A 23,349-nucleotide genomic window follows, 5' to 3' on the forward strand; every position below is an offset into this window, starting at 1 on the left:
GAGTTACTGCCCAGGTGTAACTTTGCCCAGTGTTTATAAATAACCCCCCTCTGTATATCCAGCATCACATTGCAATGACTCCTGGCCTCTGCACGGGAAGAAGTTACAAAAACTACAGTTGCCGATGACATGGAGGTAAAGGAGTGAGACCAAAAAGGGGCGGGCCTACAACAAATAAGGGGTGGACCTATGACACAAATGGAGGCAAAACTGCTACACCATGGGGAAAAGCAGAGGGAGAATCAGCTAGGAGGCAAATGGCCAGGACTGAAGGGAGTCAGGGGCAGAATTGGGGCAGGTTGGAGCCTGAATAACTAGGGATTACAAATTTACCAGCATGTACATTGTAATACAGGCCCTGGTTGGTATTTTACCCGCTAGGCCAGGTGGCAACCCTACCCATAATGCTAAGTGGTATCAGACCTAATGACTGTGGCACTGGGTTTGATGCAATTAGCAAGGCCACACTCCTATTCTTCTTTAATCCCAGCAGCCGTTGGGCTCATAGCACACCCTGTGTTGATGTTTGGCAGGATAGTGGGAGTGCTAGCCCTGCCCCCAGGAAGCGTACAGGCCAAGAATATAGGGCGCCACCTATCAGCGTGGGTTCCATGCAGTCAGTAGGCACGGGTTAGAGTGTATCAGGCCAGCGAGCAGCCTGTGTCTATGCCCAGCAAACTGGGAGATCAGGAAAGGGGCGGGATTCAGGGATCACTGGCTCAGCACCGGGAGGGGCTGCACTCACAATAAGGGAAGGAAACAGGATCCCACGATTGCACCATTGTACAGTTACAACCCTGTTCTATTGGGCTGGGGCCTGTGCCTTATAAACTGCAGTTCCCAGAAGGCCTTGTAAGCCAATGCCTTGGATGGCAATGAATGCTGGGAATTGCAGCTCCATGAGAAAAGACATACGGATTCCAAATGAAGACACTCTCTAAATGCCTTCATCCTATCTGTACATTTCGGAACCAAACTCTCAGCTGAAGCCTGAAATAATGCCCTCCGGCACAGAGCCCAGAGCATTCCACATCCACATTATTATCACCTCTTATTTATACAGCACAGACATACAGCAACTCTGTACAGAGATTCTACACCATTCTATCCCATTCCCATCAGTCCCTGCCCCAGTGAGCTTACAATCTAAGGTCCCTATCACATTCCCATCAGCCCCTGCCCCAGTGAGCTTACAATCTAAGGTCCCTATCACATTCCCATCAGTCCCTGCCCCAGTGAGCTTACAATCTAAGGTCCCTATCACATTCCCATCAGTCCCTGCCCCAGTGAGCTTACAAACTAAGGTCCCTATCCCATTCCCATCAGTCCCTGCCCCAGTGAGCTTACAATCTAAGGTCCCTATCACATTCCCATCAGCCCCTGCCCCAGTGAGCTTACAATCTAAGGTCCCTATCACATTCCCATCAGCCCCTGCCCCAGTGAGCTTACAATCTAAGGTCCCTATCACATTCCCATCAGTCCCTGCCCCAGTGGAGCTTACAATCTAAGGTCCCTATCACATTCCCATCAGTCCCTGCCCCAGTGAGCTTACAATCTAAGGTCCCTATCACATTCCCATCAGTCCCTGCCCCAGTGAGCTTACAATCTAAGGTCCCTATCCCATTCCCATCAGTCCCTGCCCCAGTGAGCTTACAATCTAAGGTCCCTATCACATTCCCATCAGTCCCTGCCCCAGTGAGCTTACAATCTAAGGTCCCTATCACATTCCCATCAGTCCCTGCCCCAGTGAAGCTTACAATCTAAGGTCCCTATCACATTCCCATCAGTCCCTGCCCCAGTGAGCTTACAATCTAAGGTCCCTATCACATTCCCATCAGTCCCTGCCCCAGTGAGCTTACAATCTAAGGTCCCTATCACATTCCCATCAGTCCCTGCCCCAGTGAAGCTTACAATCTAAGATCCTTATCACATTTACACACAAAAGGGGGTTTATCAAGAGCCAATTACCTGCCTGTATGTTGTGGATCAGCACAGGCAGTGTATTAGCAATGTGGCTGCAGTAAGAACCCAGTGTGCAGTGCTGGAATCATGTTTCCTTCAGCTCTTGAGTTTTATGGGAAATATAGTTCAGTATCTTGTCTACAGTCAACAGAAATAGCCCCATAAATTCTTTCCTTACTATAAACATTATCTAGCATTTGCATCCCTTTTCCCCTGACACCATCTTGCCTTACCATATACTCTATCCCCAAAGTGACTGCTCCCCCCCAAACCCCACCTCGCCTTTCTATACACTAGGGATGCACCAAATCCACTATTTTCATATATATATATAGGATATGGAAGGATTCAAGAGCGCCACGTGCTTAGCCTACGGCAAAAGATTTTCAACTTGAAGCATGGATTGGCCCGAATCAGAATCCTGGGATCGGTGCATCCCTACTATACACAAAGCGATAGAGAACATTTCTATTACACACCGGTGCCGGCCACCCCTTGCACTTCATTTAAGCTCTGTTACACTTGCTGTTTGGGAGAGGGTTAACTCGCCCAATCCAAGCACATAGTGGCAAGGCAAGGGTAAATGTCTGTTGTGTCTTTTAAGAAAATAGCTGTTGCCATAGCAATGGCTGCAGCGCTTCCCTCCCATCCCTCCCATCCCTGTCAAGCCGATGATCATCATGTGCATAAGGCATTCCTGCTAAAATAATGGGAAAGGACAAAAAAAAAAAGACCTCCCCTCAGGGGGTGGGGGTGCTGGTTCCCCCCTCTGTTGCGCTGATGCTCTGTAACTTCAGGCCTCTAACTAAAGCCGCTGTACGGCCCGAGCGACTGCATGCAACTCACTTTCTGCAACTGCTGAAATCAAACTTCACTCCCACTGCCAACATCCTAGTGACCATTGTGCAGCCAATGTTTGGAGACCACCGTTCCAGCGCGCCAGTCCGGTTAGGAAATCACCCCCTTTCTGCTAAGTTAGAAAAAGTCACCTATGGGTGCACATCAACCTACCTGATGCCGAAGCGAATTATTCGTCAGCGCCTGAGTCCCTGCTATGACATTGTTGTGTTTCGCGTGAACATTGTTCACCGGTGGCAGTTTGGCAACCTTACTGGATTTGCTGTTATTGGTGGTGATGCTGCTGGTGCCGGGCGAGCATCTCCGCTTCTTCCCCATTAATTTGTCCAGGGAAGCGTGCGAGTGGGAGAAGCTGTTTTGTGAGTTCACAGTTTGCTCGCCAGCCTGATGAACAAATGGCCCTAATGACAGCGTGGAGTCACTGCTGTTCATGACCACGCTCATCCTCTTAATGGATTCTGCAGGGTTCCCTGTTGGAGGACCCCTCCCTGATTGGTCATGTTTAAGACTGACAGAGTTAGATTTACTGTTCACAAAATTGAGGCCGATACCATGCGAGCTGCCCTGGGACGAATTCGTCGTCGGCGAGTGGTAGGTCCCAGAGTTCAGTGCACAGTTTTTCCTTATCGACTCTGCGGAATGAGGGGGGTGAGCTAGCAGCTGGGGTGGGGAGCTAGTTTTCCGTTTCTTTCCTGAGCCGCCACCGCCGCCGCTGCTGCTGCTGTTGCTACTGGCACTGCTGCAGTTTGTGCTGCTGGCTGGGGTTTCTTTAGGCTTGAGGGACTTAGCAGTTTTTAACTTTTGAGGCTTGTTGGAATGGGGGGAAAGTAAAGGGGAAAGCACTGATGGTGTGGATGGTGAAGAAGACACTTGTCTGGATTGCATACTACTGACGGAGTCGCTCGCCCCCACCGGGTGAGCGTTTAGTGTAGTTCCGTGTGACGACACTTTGTCGAGGGACGCACAGGGAGAGGTGGCAGACGCAGGAGGGGAGGTCACCGTGCAGGGCGAGAGGAAACCAGTGCTGTTGACGCTATGAGACGCAGACGTTGCATTTGTGCTGGTCCGGTGTGGAGCGTGCGCTGACGAGTTGCTGGATGCCGGAGGGATTTTCCTAAAAAGAAAAATATATATTTTATGTATTGTACAAACATTCACACTCATCCTGTCAATAACTCACAGCAACCAATCAGCAGTTAGCTTTTACTGGTCTTGCCTAGTCAGACAAATAAAAGCCAATGCATGATTGGGCGCTTTGGGTTACCGACCAGGGCAAGCAGCTCTTTTGTTTTAGGGAATATCTTTTCATACAAATACACACGTCATAGCACATCCTTATTAAGTAATGAGATTTCCTCTTTTCTCAGATGCAATTAGAGGTGGTAAAATATAAGATATTATTCACCAAGGAGCTTCGTGACAATATAAAAGCAGGAGGCCAATGGCCAAGTGAATTTATACAGGTCATGAAACTCCGGAGGAAACCCACACAAACATGTGGAGAACATACAAATTCCTTGCACATAGTGCCCTGGCTAGAACTGAACCAAGACAGAGGATCCTACCCACTATGCTAGCTGGTGGTAAGCAATTGCATGCCATTTACAATGATCACAATTCCACTACTTTGACCCAATTGCGACAGTTGTGAGTACCTCCACATTTGCGAATTAAGATGCTTGTCCACCATGAAGTTAAGTGCACATCGGATGTGGTCCCATCGCTTGTCGAACACGTAATATCCTCTTCCAATCTGCCTGCTACCAAATGTGCAATACTGGGGGGGGACAAAAAAAACAGAGATGTGACCAGGTGTAGGGTGTAGATTTCTCTGCTTGGACAACATATGAGTTTCATTCATCATGGCAGCTCTTGCTCATGTTTATAAAGGAACTGGGAATAAATAGAAGCTACTGAAGGGTAAGGTACTAGTACAAGTGCTTCATGTTGTAAGCAAGGCTAGTATCCGCCATACTACATTCCAAGGCTAAGATTTTAGCAAAACAGGATCACCTATGCATGGCCACTAGAGGTCTAAGGCCAAAGGAGAATATCTCAGCCAATAAACTGCAGTTTCCATTCACCTGACCAATCAGATTTAACCTGTTTAGGGTGAGAGCCCCCGGAAACACTTACAGCTGCTGGTCGAGGGTGGTGATCAGAATAATGACAGTCCAGTTTTTCAGCAGACTCCTCCTTCTCGTCCCCCTCTCCCTCATCACTGGAAAAGCGGCAAGTAGGCTCAGCAGCAGATACTACCGGTTGGGGGGATTCATGTACAGACGGGGAGTCGCTAGGGGCATTTCCACTGTGCGTTGCCGGGTAGACTGAAGGCCTGGAGGTAGAACAAAAAAACAAACAAACAATATTTAATATAATAAAATACACAAGAAACATTAACAGCCTGGAAATTATATAAATGGTGCTTACGGAACTTGTGTATTATAATGAATGATGTACCCCCTTTTGTGAAATATGAGGATATTAGAATTCACCTCGGAATTCCATGACCTCTATCAAAGAATACAGCCTTTAGCCCTGTGATTTTTTTATGGTCATTCAGTGACTCATAATATCCTTATATTTTACAACAGGGGGTACATTATTCATTATATATATATTGGCACTGGGCACATATATATGTTTATATAAACACATACACACATTTATCTTTATAAACTGATACTCTCTTAACAGGAGGAAGAAATAAAATGGACATATGGAGACAGCAGTATATGTAGCAGTATTATTATTTCTTCTATGAGCTCAGCCTTGAACATAGCTACTGTATGAATGGGCCCCTGAAGTATTAGCCTAACCAAGGCCAACCAACCACTACACATAAAGGCAGGAGATACGTGTTTTAATGCACAATAGGCTCTTCTATGAATTCTCAGCCTTATTCCACAGCAGGGCCATACAGACCCTAGTGCTGCTACTGTATCACTTCTGAGACACTTAGAGACAAGGATAAAACACTGTTGCGCACTGTAACACATACAATAACAATGGGGATGGAATTATATGAATCAGCTATATGGTCACTAATAACCCCAGGTAAATAAAATGACTTCTGACAATGGATTGAGGGCTTAAATCTAAATGGTTCCCCCAGCATGGAGAAAATAACTACATACCTTTATTCACCTATGTAAATATATATTATATATATAATATATATTATATATATATATATATATATATATATATATATATATATATACACACACACTTGCAACACATACTCAGGCCCGGGCCTAGGGTGGCAGAAGAAATTTTTAAATTTGGCTCCCATACGGAGCAGTCAGGACCTCTCCCCACTGCTCCGTATGGGAGTTTAAAGGTTTGCGCACTCGCGACTGGCGCGGGGGGTTCGTGCATTCGCGCATGCGCACGGGTGGGGGGGGGGGGTGACCAATGGGGGCGGCCTCGGGGTGCCCAAAAGAAAAATCCGGCCCTTCACATACTGTAATATTATTTATACACAGTGTTGGACTGTTTATATTATTTCATGTTATGTTTGATATGTTTCAGGCTTAAAATTTTAATTTCTTGCAAAACACAAATAATTCTGCTTTAATAGTGAGCTTTTGACAGATAATGTTCCCACTGGATTGTGCTTAGTAGGAATATTGCCATAGTTTTATGGTCTCTTTCTGTATATGATATAAGCAAACTTAGGGGGCTGTCCCCCTTCTGTAAAGTCTGCATCATGCCCTACTTAATTTATTGGCCAGAAGGCCAACTTCAAACTGGAAGCAAAGCCAATAACATCTTCATAGACTACAGCAGGGGTCCCCAACCTTTCTTACTCGTGAGCTACAGTAAAATGTATAAGACTTGGAGAGCAACACACGCACCATAAAAGTTCATGGAGGAGCCAAATAAGGGCTGTGATTGGCTATTAGGCAGCCTCTATGCACCCTATCAGCTTACAGGGGGCTTTATTTGGTAGGAAATCTTGTTTTTATTCAACCAAAACTTGCCCCCAAGTCAGGGGGCAAAAATAACTCCCTGGTTTGGGGGCACTGAGAGCAACATCCAAGGAGTTTGTGAGCAACATGTTGCCCCTGAGCCACTGGTTGGGGATCACTGCTCTACAGCAACAAGCAAGAAGAGAATGGCTATATATTTTTAAGAAACAAATACAAAGAACAAAAAGTGAAGTGATGGTGTGATGAGCCCTAAAGCTGGCCATACACGGGCAGATCCGATCGCTTGGCGATGTCACCAAGCGAGCGGATCTTCACCCGATATCCCCACCTACGGGTAGGCGATATCGGGGAGGCATGTAGGTGAATTCGAACGTTTGTCCCTGGGGCCAAACGATTGAATTCTGCACGCTGCAATGGGGCAGTCATTTCGGGGACCGCATCAACGAGCCGGTGCGGTCCCCGATCCGACTGGATTGTCTAACCTGCCCGATCGATATCTGGCCAATTTCAGGCCAGATATACGTGGGCCAGGCCCCTCGGTTCTGCTCCTACACGGGCCGATAAGCTGCCAAATCGGTCCAAGGGACCGATATCGGCAGCTATAATCGGCCCGTGTATGGGGACCTTAAGGCTGATGTCCCAGGGGGAGATAGCCCACAATTAATTTCTGCTCCGGCAGATGACTAATTTCCCTGGCATGCCTTTTCACCAGCATTAAAGTGAATCACCAGTGGAAAGGCACAGGCCTTCATGAGGAAACTCCAGGTGACTTAGCCATGAGTGTGCCTTCCCGCTGGCAATTCAAATTATTGCCAGTGGGAAGGTATTTAGGAGTACTGTGGACGCCCACAGTAGCAGAGGTTTATCTGCGGGCAACTAATCTCTACGTGGGACATCACCCTAAAGGTATTCTCATCACTATTCCCCCATCCATCCCTAAATAAAATGTGTGATTTTCTTTATTAAGTTAGAAGTTTCTAAAAACAAACACCAAACACTTCTCTCAATAACAATACCCCCACGGCTTATCTTAGCAAATCAGCACCATAAACTTGCTAGACCGGTTTGTGTAGGCTCACTTAGGCTAAAGTCATACTAGGACACCATTAAAGGATAAGAAAATCCTCAGATTTCCTCAGCATTTTTTGTATGGTATGTTCCTCTCTGTAGTGACTCTGTTGCTTTCAGAGTTGACACTATGGATACACAAGGCTAAATGTGACCTTAACCTCAAGTTTAAGAAATCCGTTGCCATCACCATCAGGCTACATTCCCTTACTAAAACCTCAGAGGAAGGGACAATTGATGGAAGTGCCCTTAGATATTGTCTCACCCCTCAGTGACAAAACAGATAGTAGACAGAGTTTGCAGCAATGACTTGACTAATGTAAGCATGGAGTATTGTGCTTCTCAATGTTGTTCTGCAAGAAACTATTGAAAAACAACACTGCCCCAGTGGCGGCTCCAGAATGATTTCCAGGCGGTACTTTAAGGGGCAGATTTATCAAAATGTGACTTTAGAGCTTAATACATAAAAACTCACCCACGTTCTGTTCATTCCTATGGGATTTTTTTAGAAGTGTATTTACCAAATGGCGAGTTCTAACATTCACCTATTGATAAATACACTTCTAAAAATCCCATAGGAATGAATAGAACCTGGGTGAATTTTTATGTATTAAGCTCTAAAGTCACATTTTGATAAATCTGCCCCTAAGTGTACAATTCTTTATGTTTTTTGGTCCGAAACAGTCTTCTTGGTTCATAATACCATGCCTAACGATCTTCAACTTACTTAAAAAGAAAAAGGACTTTAGGTGATAAGTACCATGTTACCCTGGTATGTATAAGACTTACTTTTACCAGTTAACATGAAGAAATTGCTGCCTTGCATTGGGAATTATGCATTACCTTGGAAGACTGGGGTTATGAGGCTTGGCCTTATTGGTTATTGAAGGCTTTGCTTCTGGAGAAGTAAGTCCATGAGAGTTTTGGTGCAGTTCCTGGGAAGATTTTGAAGGTACGGGATGCGGTTCCCTGAGCGCAGGCGCCTGCTGCTGATGTTCAGAATGACGAAGCAATTCCTTTTCCCTCGTCTTGTTTTTGTGCTCTGCTAACAACACGTCGAAACGTTTCTTGCGCCCTTGTACTGCTCGCCGGTAGCCTAAGGAATGTGTCTGCAGAAAGAGAAGACAAAGATTAGATCCAGTGCGCTTCCAATCAAGGTACCTTACTGGACAGGCTATGAGCAACAAGGGTACAGGGTCCCCTAGTTAAAGTATTTGCTGGGGTGCCCTTCTGTTCAAGAATACAATGGGTTTTGGAAGTAAGTAAGTAAAGTTTAAGCAAAGAAATAAACAATGGTGTTCTTATGCAAAGAAGAATATGCAAGCTCATTCAAAGACTCTTATATAGATGTTATAATATCTATGCCTTAAGGTTTTCATATTTATTAGACAAACTAAAAGGAAAGGGTTAGTGGGCCTTTAACCTAACAACACACGGTTCCTGTTAGATATTCCTGTACCAATAAGGGCTTTTAAGCATTACTCCCTGGATATGGCAACAACAAACAAATTCATGCCATGGGGAAGAAGCATAACTACCTAGAATGGAAGTATTTCATAGGCAAGTATGTGCCAATGACCCCTATGAAAACAAACAAAGGGGGGGGGGGGGGGGGGATCAACCAGTGAGACACACCCTTTGTTCAGGACACCTATTGCCAAGATAATGCAACTAAGCAGGGCGGTTCCAACCCATGAAAAACAGGACCAGAAGTAAAATGGTTAAGACCATGCCATATGGTGTTTATTGTGACGTGGGCAGGGTGGCTTAGCAACTCCATGATCATGAACTGGTAACTAAATACCCTTGTTTTGGAAAATCTATGCACTTGCATCAAATGAAGTAATAATAAAACGGGGTCAGGAAATATACATTGATCAGTCCACGAGTTGGCCACGAGTTGCACCAGTACAGTTTACTTACCCTTTAGCCTGGGAGTGTTCCCATAACCCCAATTGTAATTTGGTATTTTGGCACCCCTGTACAAAAGGCAGTGGTACAGTGCACAATGTAGCTGTCAGATAGAAGCTATTTACTCTAAGTCTGGGGCAATTTATGCACATGGGGTAGTTTGCTGCATTATACAGAGGAGAAAAACAAATACAAATTATAGGACTCACCTTGCATGTCAAGGATCTAGTGCAGGGCTTCTTGGTTTCTACATCGACAACACCACAGTGTATATCAGGGTCAAACTCTCGATCTATAGAAAGCAAGGAAAAGTCAGTAATAATGTCCAAAAAGAAATTTATATTTTAAAAAGAAAGGTCACTATTAAAGTAAAATTTATCATCAATCTACTTCCATCGAGTTCCCATAAAGGGAAACAAACAAAAGAATTAACTTAATACATTAAAAATACAATACATTAAAATGTATTACTAATTACGTAATACATTTTATTCCATAAAGCTTCAATAACATTAGATATGAGTTGACATATTGTTTCCATTAGAATGTACAGTATGGGGGGGAGGGGGGGTACAGCTTTTTGTGTGCCCAAAACATTCCTTCTCTGTATATTTGTATTTATACATATGGGTAGGAGGTGCCATAGTGTTTCCCTTAGACAGTACAGTATGGGGGTACAGCTTATTGTGTGCCCAGGACATTCCTTCTCTGTATATTTGTATTTATACATATGGGTAGGAGGTGCCATAGTGTTTCCCTTAGACAGTACAGTATGGGGGTACAGCTTATTGTGTGCCCAGAACATTCCTTCTCTGTATATTTGTATTTATACATATGGGTAGGAGGTGCCATAGTGTTTCCCTTAGACAGTACGGTATGGGGGTACAGCTTATTGTGTGCCCAGAACATTCCTGTATGCTTGTATTCATACCCAAGGTTCGGAGCTGTCATGTACTGTCCCAGCACAGTAATGCCTCACAGATACCAGTACAAGTACCATAGGGAAAGGCCATTGTGCTAAACCAGAAGCATATCTACATATACTGTATCAAACAACACATAGACAAATGTAAGCCAACTCTTTTCTAATGGGATTGCCTTATGAAGAAAGCCTTTTATCTGTGATGTCTGGAGCACATCTGCTGGAACTTTTGTGATCCAATGTGATTTTATGAGCCCCTTCATGTTTCAGAGAGACATAGAGAATGGCAAGCTGCTGGGGGGACAGAGGAAGGCACCCTAGGTTGTCTGCCTGTGTCCCAGTGCTTCTTTCTACTGGCTTGGGTAGAGTAGTGAGCACGTGGCAATTAGTGTGGCATGTAGCCATGCTGGGCGCATCTGTACTGGGATTGCCCAATTGCTACTGTTCTACTGGCTGTCCCCAAGCTCATGTTGCTAGCTACACTGTACACACACTTGGCAGATTTTTTCAGTTGTCCATGTCTGAGACTACGCAACAACATACTAAAGCAGTAGAGTGCAAATAAATGTTTTGTCAGTCACAACACTCTTCCGGTTTGGGGAAGACTAAAAGGGAACAGTTGGCAGAACAAAGCACAGGACAATGGCCCCCGCAATCTATTGAGGCCTATGGAGCACACTCCTGCCAGTCCGGCTGCTAATCCAGCTGCAAGCAGCCAATTAATATGCAAGTGTCCCAGGCACAAGTGCCACTCATCACTCATTAATGGGAAAAGCCATGGGGGCGGGCAGACTTTTGACCCCCAGAGCTGCTGTTCTCTTTACACAACAAGCAGAAAGGGCTACTGAGTATAGGGTGTGAGTGTTCTCAATAAGGGATATCAGTCTCTCTTCCCCAGGCTCTATCAAACCCCGTACTGACATGGGTCACTGCCCCCTACCCCCTTACTCTGCAGGGTGGTACACACCCATAGGTATAAATATAAATATACTCTTAAACCAGAACAGAGGTTGATTGAATTTCAGTTCTACTTCATAAGTTCAACCTTCAGTCAGGGTGCCCTTAGCCCTAATTGACCTTCAAACTGGGTTTCATGTGTATTCAGGAGAGTAAATAGACATTCTCCCCAAATCTCACCCTGACTGACATTCAGCCTGAACCTCATCCCCCCCCCCCCCATTATTTCAGGTCTTGCAGGGGTGCCAAACCCACAGGTTGGGAACCACTGTACAAGAGAAACGTGATTTGGATGGAAATGCCTAGGAAGCACATTGCTCACAATATGTGTAATCACCATAATTAAAACATTATTATCTACTGGAGAGTATGGGGCATGGCTAGATGGGGAATGTAACTCTGACCAATAATCACTGAGCACCTGAGATACGTAAACGTTTACGTGGACAACACTGAACTCCTTAGGCAGTGGCCCCAAAACTGCAGTTGTTCCTCTAGGAGGTCCCAGTATAATGGTCTGTTAAGAGTGAGATTTGGCTTGAATGTCTACTTGCTCCCCTACATACTCCCCCATCCTAAAGGACTATTGGAGTGAGAATTTGGGTGATTGATGATTATCAACTGTCCTAGTTATTTTTGGAACTGTGACTGAATGGTTAATATCACTTTTTTTTATTATATATATATGTTTCTCCGCTGCCATTAAAATGAAAACTTTAGGAAGAAATCTTGGTTTAATTTCCAGGATTCTATGGACCCACCCCTCATTCCCTAGCAACCATACAGTGGTTCAAATGACAGAATGTAAGGTGAATAGGAAAGGGTCCAAACAGTCCTATAATTAAAACAAACAGTCTCTTTTGATAGACAAATTATTTAAAAAAAAATAGAAGTTTTTGTCTCTCGCAAGCTTTTGGCCCAGTAATTCCAAATTCATTTTGAATGATTTATTACCAAGGAAACTTTTTCTTTTTGGGTGGAAACTTTCTTGGAAATAGGAGTTTTCTTCTTTAAATAATGCAATTTCCATTTGAGGCAGATTTAAGCTTAAAATGGCTATGGGCCCCCCCTGATTGCCTCCTTCTCACTGAAAATTGGGCAGATATCTATTGGGCAGATTTGAGAATGTTGATGTGGCCCTCTCCTGACAGGCCTGCACAATCACCCATTATGATTATTGTTGGCCTGAGGACTGAACAAATGAATCAGCCTGATTTTGCCAAGAATGTAGGGTTGCCAAACTGTGCAAAAATTCACTTATTCAGCAAAGTCATTGGATCATGTATGGCTAGCTTAGCTTAGAAAGCTAAATAACTACATTTTTTTTACCTCTGGATATCACTGCCTGCATCATACTATAAGTTAATCTAAAGTTCAAGTAGGCTTTTAACCATCACATCTATAATATGGGCCACACATTGGTAGTCTTGGAGGGACCAATTTAATTACTGTAACATTCTTTAGGATAACATATATGGTCATACAGGCAGCATAATGCTTTAGTGCTCCACATTACAGAAAGATCACTTAACTGGACATGGCAGGCCTGTTCCCTTATTTTATTGCACCTCAATCCACAATATGTGGCAAACATGTTTTCCCCTTTGCTTAGCAACTAATTGCTGGTTTATATCCTTGTGTGTGATAAGCAGGAACCATTATGACAAATATTAACTCTTATACTGGTGGCAAATGCTCAGTTTTAATGGGGCCTTATACGGATTTATTAAGGGGAAACACACTCTCATGCAGTAAAGCCATTTTTGTCATGTCAGTCTTGCCACTAGAGGCTGCTATTTCACTGGAGCATATCAACGTTATTTAAAGTGGCAGTTCAACCTAAAATTAACTTTTTCATTCCACAAATTGGATTGGAATTAAAACACCTCAGTGTCCATTTAGGAATAACGGACAGGACACATTGCCACGGGCCTTTGATACCTACTGTACTATCCCCATCCAACAAAACAAATATCAGTACGACAAAAGTGAAGTTTCTACCTGACAATCTCTTATGTAAATATTTCCTGTTGTTCGTGTCGTCGGGTTTCTTTTCCGAAAACGGCGTCGTCGAGAGAATGCCTTTACCATTTGGTATCTGTCCAGGGGAAGGCAAGGGTGGCTTTGGTATTGATGGACAATTAAGGCCAGTCTTTATTGAAGAGCTCACAGTAGAAGAACAGGCAGGACCAGCAGTAGATTTTAACACCCCATCTATCTTTGGGTTCGGATGCATCTTTTCCACTTTCACAGATGGTGTCATTCTGGAGAAGGAAAAAAAAAACTGTTAGACAAGCGGCCCATTTATTGACTGGAAACACAATCACAGAGTGGGCAATAATACCTACGTCAGCCATTTAAAGGAGAAAAGGCACAGGTCACATTGCAGATAACAGATTGTACATCATTGTATTCTACAGAGCTTATCTGTTAACTGCTATTTAACCTGTGGCTTTTCTCCTTTTTTCCAGCTTGAATGGCTGCCCCCTTGGCTACAAAGCAGCTTATTTATATATATATATATAAGAACAGAAAGGAGCACACCCTTCAAGCAAAATCAAATGCCCTCGGTGCTGGTCAAACAATTCAATAAACAAGCAGAGTACCGCACACATAGGGACTTAATAAAAATAAAAAAGGTTTATTGAAAAAAATCCATATATATATATATATAAACTATATATATATATATATATATAGTTCATGCGTTTTCATGGTTCTGTTTATTAGATGGCTTCTATGCTATTTCACCAGCGAACAGAAAGGGACAGATACTGCATTCATTTGCAGGTATAGTTACAAATAACTATGAAAACACAAGGTTTGTAATCTTATTGGAAAGCTGCTAACATCCCAATCTTTAAGAAAAAAATAAATTTTGGGGTTTATATCCCTGTTAAGCGTGCTATTCCCACGCACAGATAATACGCAGTCGGCTGCATCTGAAACAGACTGTTCTACAACATATAATTTATGTGGCATACCCAAATGGAATCACTGGGATAAATCCCCAGTGCCACTGACAGGCAAAATAAGAGTATATGTGGCGGCATGACACAGACTCAGCTCTGTGTGCAACTACTGGGGTCAGAAACCCTTTCTATAAGGTCCCTCTGATCTACAGAAACAATCACTTGCGCTTGTGTGAGTTTTGGGAATGGAAAAGTGGACGTTATAGGGAAAAGAAGCAGAAGAGTAAGCCCTTAAAGACTAATAATCCCAAGATGGAGAGAGTCTGCTGGGGGCTTTGTTCTACTGTGACTAATTGATTAGATTACTACAGGGGCCTCATAAAGAGACACAGACAGGCGGAGAATCTGGACTGTGAGAATGGGCAGGCTTTGAGACTTATATCCTATTTTCTACTCATTTCAGAGGGGGCAGGTGTCCTGGGTCCCGAGGAGGTCTTACAACTCACTAGAAGGCACTTCAAAGTCAAAAATTAGACCTTTGTTAAATACGTGCTAAACAGTAAAATGCAAATAAAAAAGTAAAATAAACTTACAAACTAGACAGGTTTCAGTAACAAGGTCTACACTAGCACTATGGGACACACGCTCTGTACATAATGCTAAAACTTAATGTTAATGCTACCCCTTTAAGCAGTATGTCTAAGATAATTCATCTTTACTTTTATTAATTCTGAACCTCTATATATTTTAGCGCTTAACTACCCTAGCAACCAGATAGCAATCAGAATTGAAGATCAATAGGACAGGGCCAAAAAGTAAAGACAAGCAATTCAAAATAAGAAAATTGAACCCTCAAAGTAAATTTAGTTTCTGGTTGCCAGGGTCAGTGACCCCTGATAAACTTACGGCAGCAAAACATGAAGGATAATCATTACAAAAAAAAATAAATATGAAGCCCAATTGAAAAGCTGTTTAGGACAGGTCCATCTGCTTTCCTTATTGCAGTTGGCTCTGCCAATATTGTGTTTAATCTAATGCTCTGATTGGCTGCAGGGTTATTCTAGCCCTGCTCACTTCAAACCCCTTGAGATCCCAATAAAAATTTTATTACAATATGTGCTCCAACCATAGCCACCTAAATATTGATATGGGTGACCCAAATAGTAGTGATGTCTGTATTAAAATGGTGCCCATACACCTTCAGATCCGCTCGACTGGCAATGTCACCAAGCGAGCGGATCTTCTCCCAATATCCCCCACCTACGGGTGGGCGATATCAGGAGAATCCAGGCTAATTTGATAGTTTAGCCCTGGGGCCAAACGATCGAATTATAACGAGAGGGAGAGGTATAGGCAAAGTCGGGTATAGGTAAAGTTGGATGCGGTCCCCTGTAGTCGGATCGGGGACCGCATCGGCTTGTTGATTCGGTCCCCGATCCGACTAGATTGATATCTGCCTGATTGATATCTGGCCAATTTCAGTCCAGATGTCGGTTGGGCAGCCCCGTCGGTAGTGCCCATACAGGGGCCGATTAGCTGCTGAACTGGTCTAAGGGACCGATAACAGCAGCAAGAATCGGCCCATGTATGGGGGGCCTTTAAGCAGAAAGTGCCATTGCTGGAGAGCAACTGGGCCTTCCGCATTGATGGGGGTTGCAATTTATGGCACTTATGGAGAATTATTACCTTCACAGCCCTGTTACAGAGATGGGTATATCTCCAATAAGGACAGCATGAACAGTTGTTGCCTTCCTGCCTAACTGTAGATATCAAGGGCACATCTTCAGGTTAGTACTGTTGTGTATTGCACTATTGTGACGCATAATCTTTAGTGTAATGACGCTCACACAACAGGACATTTGCCCCAAATATAAGCACTGACCTCTCTAAGGTAAGGGACTAAAGTAAGCACCAGGTGCAACTCACCTGTAAACCTAACCAGCTGGATCTTCCAGCACCAATGGCTAAAATTGCCAGGATTCGGGCTCGCCCTTATCTGACCGAGGACACCTGCAGGCTTCACTGGTCAGGTACACACACATACCTGCTTCCAGCCCATTTCCCCTGATGTATAAGAGTAGAACAATCTCCCGCTCCTCACTAGCACAACTGATTGCTACAACGTCACAGCGAGCCATTACAGGTGACCCGTGTGACACTGCCTTTAACAAGTGCCAAAGCCTTGGACACAATAGGTAGAAGAGCAAGAACCAATTAACCTCATATCAGGGTAAGGTTTCACTGCATAAAGCCCAATCTGTTTGAACACAGGGCTCCGCAACCCACGCTTAGCTGATTATCATGGGTGCAGCCAAGTGTCAGCTTGTAGTTTAGCCCTAAATCTATCAACAGGTAAGTTAGTAGCGCTCCCTGCTGACAGAGGATGGCGTTTCACTTTTTCACATACACAATGGATTCTCCAGTTAGGGGCATGTATATGTTTACCCCCAATGCATGTTGCCCAATTACCCCCTCTTTGTTTTTCTGACTGCTTCCTGGCAGCGAAGTAAAGCCCTCTATTTGAAGGTTGAGAGAAGCCATTTTTGACATGGGGGTTATTCTTCCACTTTACAGAACACTGGTAAGACCCCCTTTAGAATATTCCATGCACTTTGGATCTATAGTGGCCCAAAAAAGGGCCCAAAGTAGAGGGCCCAAAGAAGGGAAACTAAGCTGGTAAAGGGCATGGAAGGTCTCAGTTATGAAGAAAGACTGGCTAAGTTGTGGTTGTTTAGGCTAGAGAAGAGACACTCAAGGGGGAATAGAATGATCATATAATAATCTCTCACTTTATTTCCCAGTAGTTCCTTCCAGCAGACATGAGGGATCCATTCTGATTAGACTAAGGGAGGTTCCGTCTAAATATTTGCAAAGGGCTTTTTAAAACGAGAGTTGTGAAGTTGTGGAATTCCCTCCCTGAATCGTACTGGCTGATACATTAGATAGCTTCAAGAAGTGGTTTGGTGGCTTTTTTAAAGTGAGAAAATACAGGGTTATTGAAAATAGCTCTTTGTACAATGTTAATCCAGGGAACGGTCCAACTGTAAGCTTGGAGTCAGGGGGAAATTTTTTCCCCCTCTAAGGCAAATTGGAGAGGTTTCAGAAGGAGCTTTCTGCCTTCCTGTGGATCAACTAGCAGTTAGTTAGGTTTCATATAGGCATAAATGGTTAAACTTGATGGATGTGTGACTTTTTTCCACCCTTACTTACAGGGGATCATTTATAAAGACTGGACAACTTTGCACCTGGGCAGTAGTATTTGCTTTCACTGCTCAACCTGCAGCTGGATGAAAAAGGCTAATCATAGGAATAAATATAGGAATGAATGGCAGGTTGGGGGGTGAGTTTTAATGGAATGATCAGACTTAGCCTATGCAGTCCAATGGAAAGGAGAAACGTGGTTAGAGGAATGGCACACGTAGCCTTTTGTCTTCACAGTTGATTAAATCTGTTCGAATGGCCTGGCTTAACGGCTAACAAGTGGTGAAGTGCCTTAAATGCCAATAAAGTGATTTATAGTTCTGAAGCTGCAGTGCCATACCACGTGTGCCATTAACATGTACAATTATTCTACTCTGTATAGTGCTGACATAATGCGCAGCGCTTTACACAGATTATCCCTCATTCCCAGCAGTCCTTTTCGGATAACTCACATTTTTTCCTGGGGGGCTTTGCTGTGCTGCACAGGATGCACTGATTTGTTGCTTCCCCCGATTGGCAGCTTGTCTTTGGGAGATTTCATCAGCTTGGAGTTGGACGAGGCACTACTTCCAGAGGACGGGCGCGTGCTGCTGCAACTGCCGCCACCGCTTGGTTTCGTTTTTGAAGACACAGTGGAATAGAGGGAGTTCGTTGAGGAGGATGGCGGCGTCACGGGAGTTTTGTTTATGGAACTGTGTCTTCTTTCTGCCGTGAAAGAGAAAAATATGCGGTTAGACATTTTTAAAGAGGGCACATTTTTATTATGTGCATTTCCCTAGTAATACTGACATCTTAATAGCACTGAAAAGGCAGGGGCATTTAAAAGCAACTCTGATTTTAGGTTTTAGGCCTGGTGCTTTGTGCTCATGTGCCGGCAGTCAGCAGCACTGGTGTCATATCTTATGCACGGTGCCAACTGCCGCCTCACAGCGTGATTTACTGTTCACCTGCAGCCTACGTGCTGCCTTCCCTCGGCTGCGTCGGCTCAGATCACTAGAGCGAGGGTGGGCAGCCTTGTGTTTACGTGAGACTCAGCACTGTTATAACTAAATAAAGGGCCTATGTTGGTTTCTTCCCAGACCAGACACACTGCTTACAATAATACAGCTTGATAAGAGGAACCAGGAGAAAAACATTCATGTAACAAAAAAAAAAAAAACAACAACAACATTATTTTACATCAGATAACAGGATTTTATCTACACTGAGTACCAACCCCAACTAGTAGCATTAGTCACATTTGTGTTACAGGAAACCCACCCGATCCCTAAATACATATTAAACAGAATTAGCCAGCTTGGCAAACACCGTGTTATTTATAATATCCCTTCGGAACAACATTCATTTCTTCAGACAAAACACAGAGAGAGGAGTCAATTCAGAAAAAAAAATTATTCTGCGCTTATCATGCCCAGCATAAATATAAAGCGGTGTCACTCTGTGAATTAAATTATTCTGCCTCTTGCTACTAAGTGATACAAGGAAGCTACTGCTGGGCTATTAAAAGCTACTTTATTGTTGATCTGTGTTACACATTAGGAAAGGATCAGCTGGATAGACAGGAGGGAGTCATAATGCACAGCACCAACTGTCCAGCAAAGGATTGACACCCCTAGATTGTAAGCTCTTGTGAGCTAATCATTGTAAGGTCCTGGGTTTGGTATATATATGGCTGTAAAGCGCTGCCAATATAAAGGAGGAGGATGAAGATAACATCTAAGAACAGTTGGCTCAATCTCTATCAAAATCAATCAATAACAATTGCTTCCATGTTCTTCTGCAGCAGGCTGGCTCAGAATCAACATTAAAGGCGTAACTTGGTTGCTCCGGGACCTCCTGCAAAAAAATCCTCCAGAGCAACCAGTGCCTCCTCCCCCACCCCCCTACCCGGCCCTCACAACACTGCTATATTTAAAAGAAGGGGTGACTACGGTCCAGTAAACCCCACGTTCTGGCCACCCTGTTGCCCAGGTCCTCCGCAGGCTCTGCTGTATACATAGTTAAATTACTTATTAAAAGGGCCTCCGAACCAAAATTTGTCAGAGCCCCACACAACACAGCTAATTGTTGTAATCGGATTCTTCAAAAAGGAGGAATAAATACCATTTTTATATGCTGAAATCCAGGAATACAGGAACTACATAACCCACAATGCACTGAACTTCAATGTTCATTTCCTTATTGATATCCCGTGTGCAGGGAATTGTGGGATTTGGAAGATGCAGGCTGAAAATTTGTTGACTATCTAGTCAGCCAGATCAGCAGGGGAACAGGGGGACGGGGCTTAGGGAACTGTTCCAAACTATATTATTACATTAAAAATCATGAAACGGCTGTTTATTTTCAATGTGTATTGCAAAGTTGCTTAAAATTATATTTACTTTTCAAAAAGCAATGGGAGGCCAGAAGCAATGCCTATGTGAAATATAAATACTTGTAAATGTGCTATTTGGCCTCTCATTAATTCCCATGGTGCTCAGCGAGACAGTTAGACAGCCGCGGCTCTATAGAGAAAGGCTGAGCACCATTACAGGCCAGCAGGCATGCAGTTACTAAATAATCACAGTAAATACACTGCAATGAGAAGGAGAGGAAACGCTTCTAACTGCCAGATTCTCTATTAGGAAGTTCTGTGGCTTTGAGTAAGGAACCGCCATTCAGTGCGACTGATACAACATAACAACAGCGCCACGGTCACCGAAGCTTTCAGGCATGTTTGCTGGTTATACGTCTCCATACTTTCTACTGGCAGCGACTGAGCAGCACATTACAATAGTGGATATTACACAGCTTGGAAGGGAAAATCTCTATTAAATTCTTTCTATCATCTGAGCTCTTGGTGTTTGGTCTTTATTTTTTCTTTTTACTGTGGTTCTCATAGTTATAAAAAGTTCAAATCCAATACTGTTGTTAGGGCCAACAGCCTTGGCAACCAGAAATCAGACACACATGCATACGGACTTAGACAAGAAATTCTTTTTAAATGGTTGTGTATAATAATTTTGTTTTAAAATGCTAAATATACCGGGGGACTTTTAATTACTATCCAGGTTATTCCCACATCTCATGATCTTTTCATTACTTTCATTTTGTCAGGCATACATTTCTGAGACCTAAATATGCATTTACCTAATGTTCTAATAAACACAACTGACTGAAGGGATAACTACATTGTTTTATTCTTATGGTGAGATTATTTCTCTATTTCTAGCTTTGCATTTAAAAGGGGGAGCTGTCATGCTGCTTGCTGCATCCGTTCCATCTATGGCGGAAGATTCTTATCCAGGATCCCAAATTACAGGAAGACCATCTCCCATAGACTCCATTGTAATCAAATAATTATAATTTTAAAAAAATGATTCCCTTTTTCTCTGTAATATTAAAACAGAACTTTGTACTTGATCCCAACTAAGATATAATTACCCCTTATTGGGGCAGAACAGCCCTATTGGGTTTATTTAATGGTTAAATGATTCCCCTTTCTCTGTAATAATAAAACAGTACCTGTACTTGATCCCAACTAAGATATAATTACCCCTTATTGGGGCAGAACAGCCCTATTGGGTTTATTTCATGGTTAAATGATTCCCTTTTCTCTGTAATAATAAAACAGTACCTGTACTTGATCCAAACTAAGATATAATTACCCCTTATTGGGGCAGAACAGCCCTATTGGGTTTATTTAATGGTTAAATGATTCCCTTTTCTCTGTAATAATAAAACAGTACCTGTACTTGATCCCAACTAAGATATAATTACCCCTTATTGGGGCAGAACAGCCCTATTGGGTTTATTTAATGGTTAAATGATTCCCTTTTCTCTGTAATAATAAAACAGTACCTGTACTTGATCCCAACTAAGATATAATTACCCCTTATTGGGGACAGAACAGCCCTATTGGGTTTATTTAATGGTTAAATGATTCCCTTTTCTCTGTAATAATAAAACAGTACCTGTACTTGATCCCAACTAAGATATAATTACCCCTTATTGGGGCAGAACAGCCCTATTGGGTTTATTTAATGGTTAAATGATTCCCTTTTCTCTGTAATAATAAAACAGTACCTTGTACGTGATCCCAACTAAGATTGATTTAATCCTTACTGGATTAAATACAATTTTATTGGGTTTATTTCATATAATTTAGATCACCATACCTTATCTGGAAAACCCCAGAGCATTCTGGAAAACAGTTCCCATACCTGTATTTAAATATAAACATATTAACACTGCCTTCTTCTGTAACAACTGCCAATATTTAATAATGTACTCTTATGTGTATGTTGCATTACTGATGCTTGGCCCTGAAGCAAACAGCATGGTAGCTCTCAAATATGGGAATATGCCAATATGTGCAGACAATAAGCATTATTTACATTCCGTTAATGTACTGCACCTGCGTGTAAAGCATCTTCCAATGTCCAAGCGCATTACATGCAAGAGCTTTCATTTTACCCTATTTACCTGTGTCCCACTCATTACGTATAGGACCCTGCTAAGCATGTGTATAAGGTGTACTTGACACATATTGCAAGGGGCAATAAAGACCTTTGTGTATGTAGCCTAAAAGGAAAAGCTCCTGATTATTAGCTCATGCTGTAAACAAAATTATTCTGGTAAAGGCAATATAAAGGGGGCTAAAATTCTATACCGGACCATCACCTATAAGAGCACAGGGGATGGTGTAGCAGTGCGTGTGTGTGATGAAATCCTACACAATAATAAATTCACGTGGAAATGCATGTGGCTACCAATCCATTCATGGTGTTACCATAGTGCAAATGAAGAATGTAAACGTCATTATAAAAAGAGTATTTCCACAGAAATAACATGGCCCATTCTATACATGAGAAAGGTGCAACACAGCAGCGGCTAGGGGGTTAGAGGGCAACTGGCCGCACAAACAAGCCCGATTGCCATGGTCCCAAACCCCCTGTGGTTCCTGCAAGCATCAGCATTTGGCCGCAGTTAATAGCAAACCCATCAGCTTTTGAACTTTGGCCAAGCCACTCGAATGACATTTCAGAATGGCTTATGTGGCCTGCGAGCAAGCGGTTAATCCCTCGTTTGCCAGATTATCCACTTTGATCAACGCTGCGCTGGAGGGACGACTTTAACGCCGCTCAAGTCGGTTCCAGAAAGAGAAAGGGCAAAAAAGACAAGTGGGGGAAAAGACAGAAAGAGGAAAAAGGACGATATAAAATTAGAAAGTCTGTGTTTTCCTGTTCAGTTCAGTTCAGTTCCGTGTGGGGCGAGTGCAGAGCCGCGCAGAGCCATACCCACCTTTCACAAACTCCATGCAGAGCTGCTGGGCTTGCAGCCAATTCCAAGCTCAGAGAAACTGCTTAAAAGCAACAACAAATACTTCCACCCTCTGTGCCGCCTGTCAGCCCTGCGCCTATATCCGGCCGTCCTACTCCCATTCACATATCCTGTACCAGTCGGGCTGCACACCCCGCTGCCGCCGATAAACAGGGCCATCCTGGCACACTTTGGGGTAGCCCAGCCACTTCTGAAGCAGCTCCATGTTGGTGCTTATGTAACATTGGCTGGTCCTGTGCGGTGCAATTCAGACGGGGACACACACACGCAGGCCTTGGCAGATAAAGGGAAAAAAAGGAGG

General features: G+C 43.4%; 1 protein-coding gene across 5 annotated transcripts in view; it reads right to left on the reverse strand.

Annotated features, from left to right (window-relative positions):
• Positions 1–23,349, reverse strand: part of atxn7 (ataxin 7) — a 112,427-nt gene that overhangs the window by 4,802 nt on the left and 84,276 nt on the right. For 4 of the 5 annotated variants that reach the window (XM_012960531.3, XM_012960532.3, XM_018092903.2 and 1 more), the window contains 7 exon segments: positions 18,179–18,431; positions 13,615–13,877; positions 9,944–10,026; positions 8,667–8,932; positions 4,957–5,155; positions 4,476–4,597; positions 2,974–3,934 (listed from right to left, as the gene is read on the reverse strand). In XM_012960531.3, the coding sequence (XP_012815985.1) occupies positions 2,974–3,934; positions 4,476–4,597; positions 4,957–5,155; positions 8,667–8,932; positions 9,944–10,026; positions 13,615–13,877; positions 18,179–18,431 (2,147 nt within the window). 5 annotated transcript variants of the gene reach the window in all.

The sequence above is a fragment of the Xenopus tropicalis genome, chromosome 4 (genome assembly GCF_000004195.4).
Source record: "Xenopus tropicalis strain Nigerian chromosome 4, UCB_Xtro_10.0, whole genome shotgun sequence".
NCBI lineage: Eukaryota > Metazoa > Chordata > Amphibia > Anura > Pipidae > Xenopus > Xenopus tropicalis.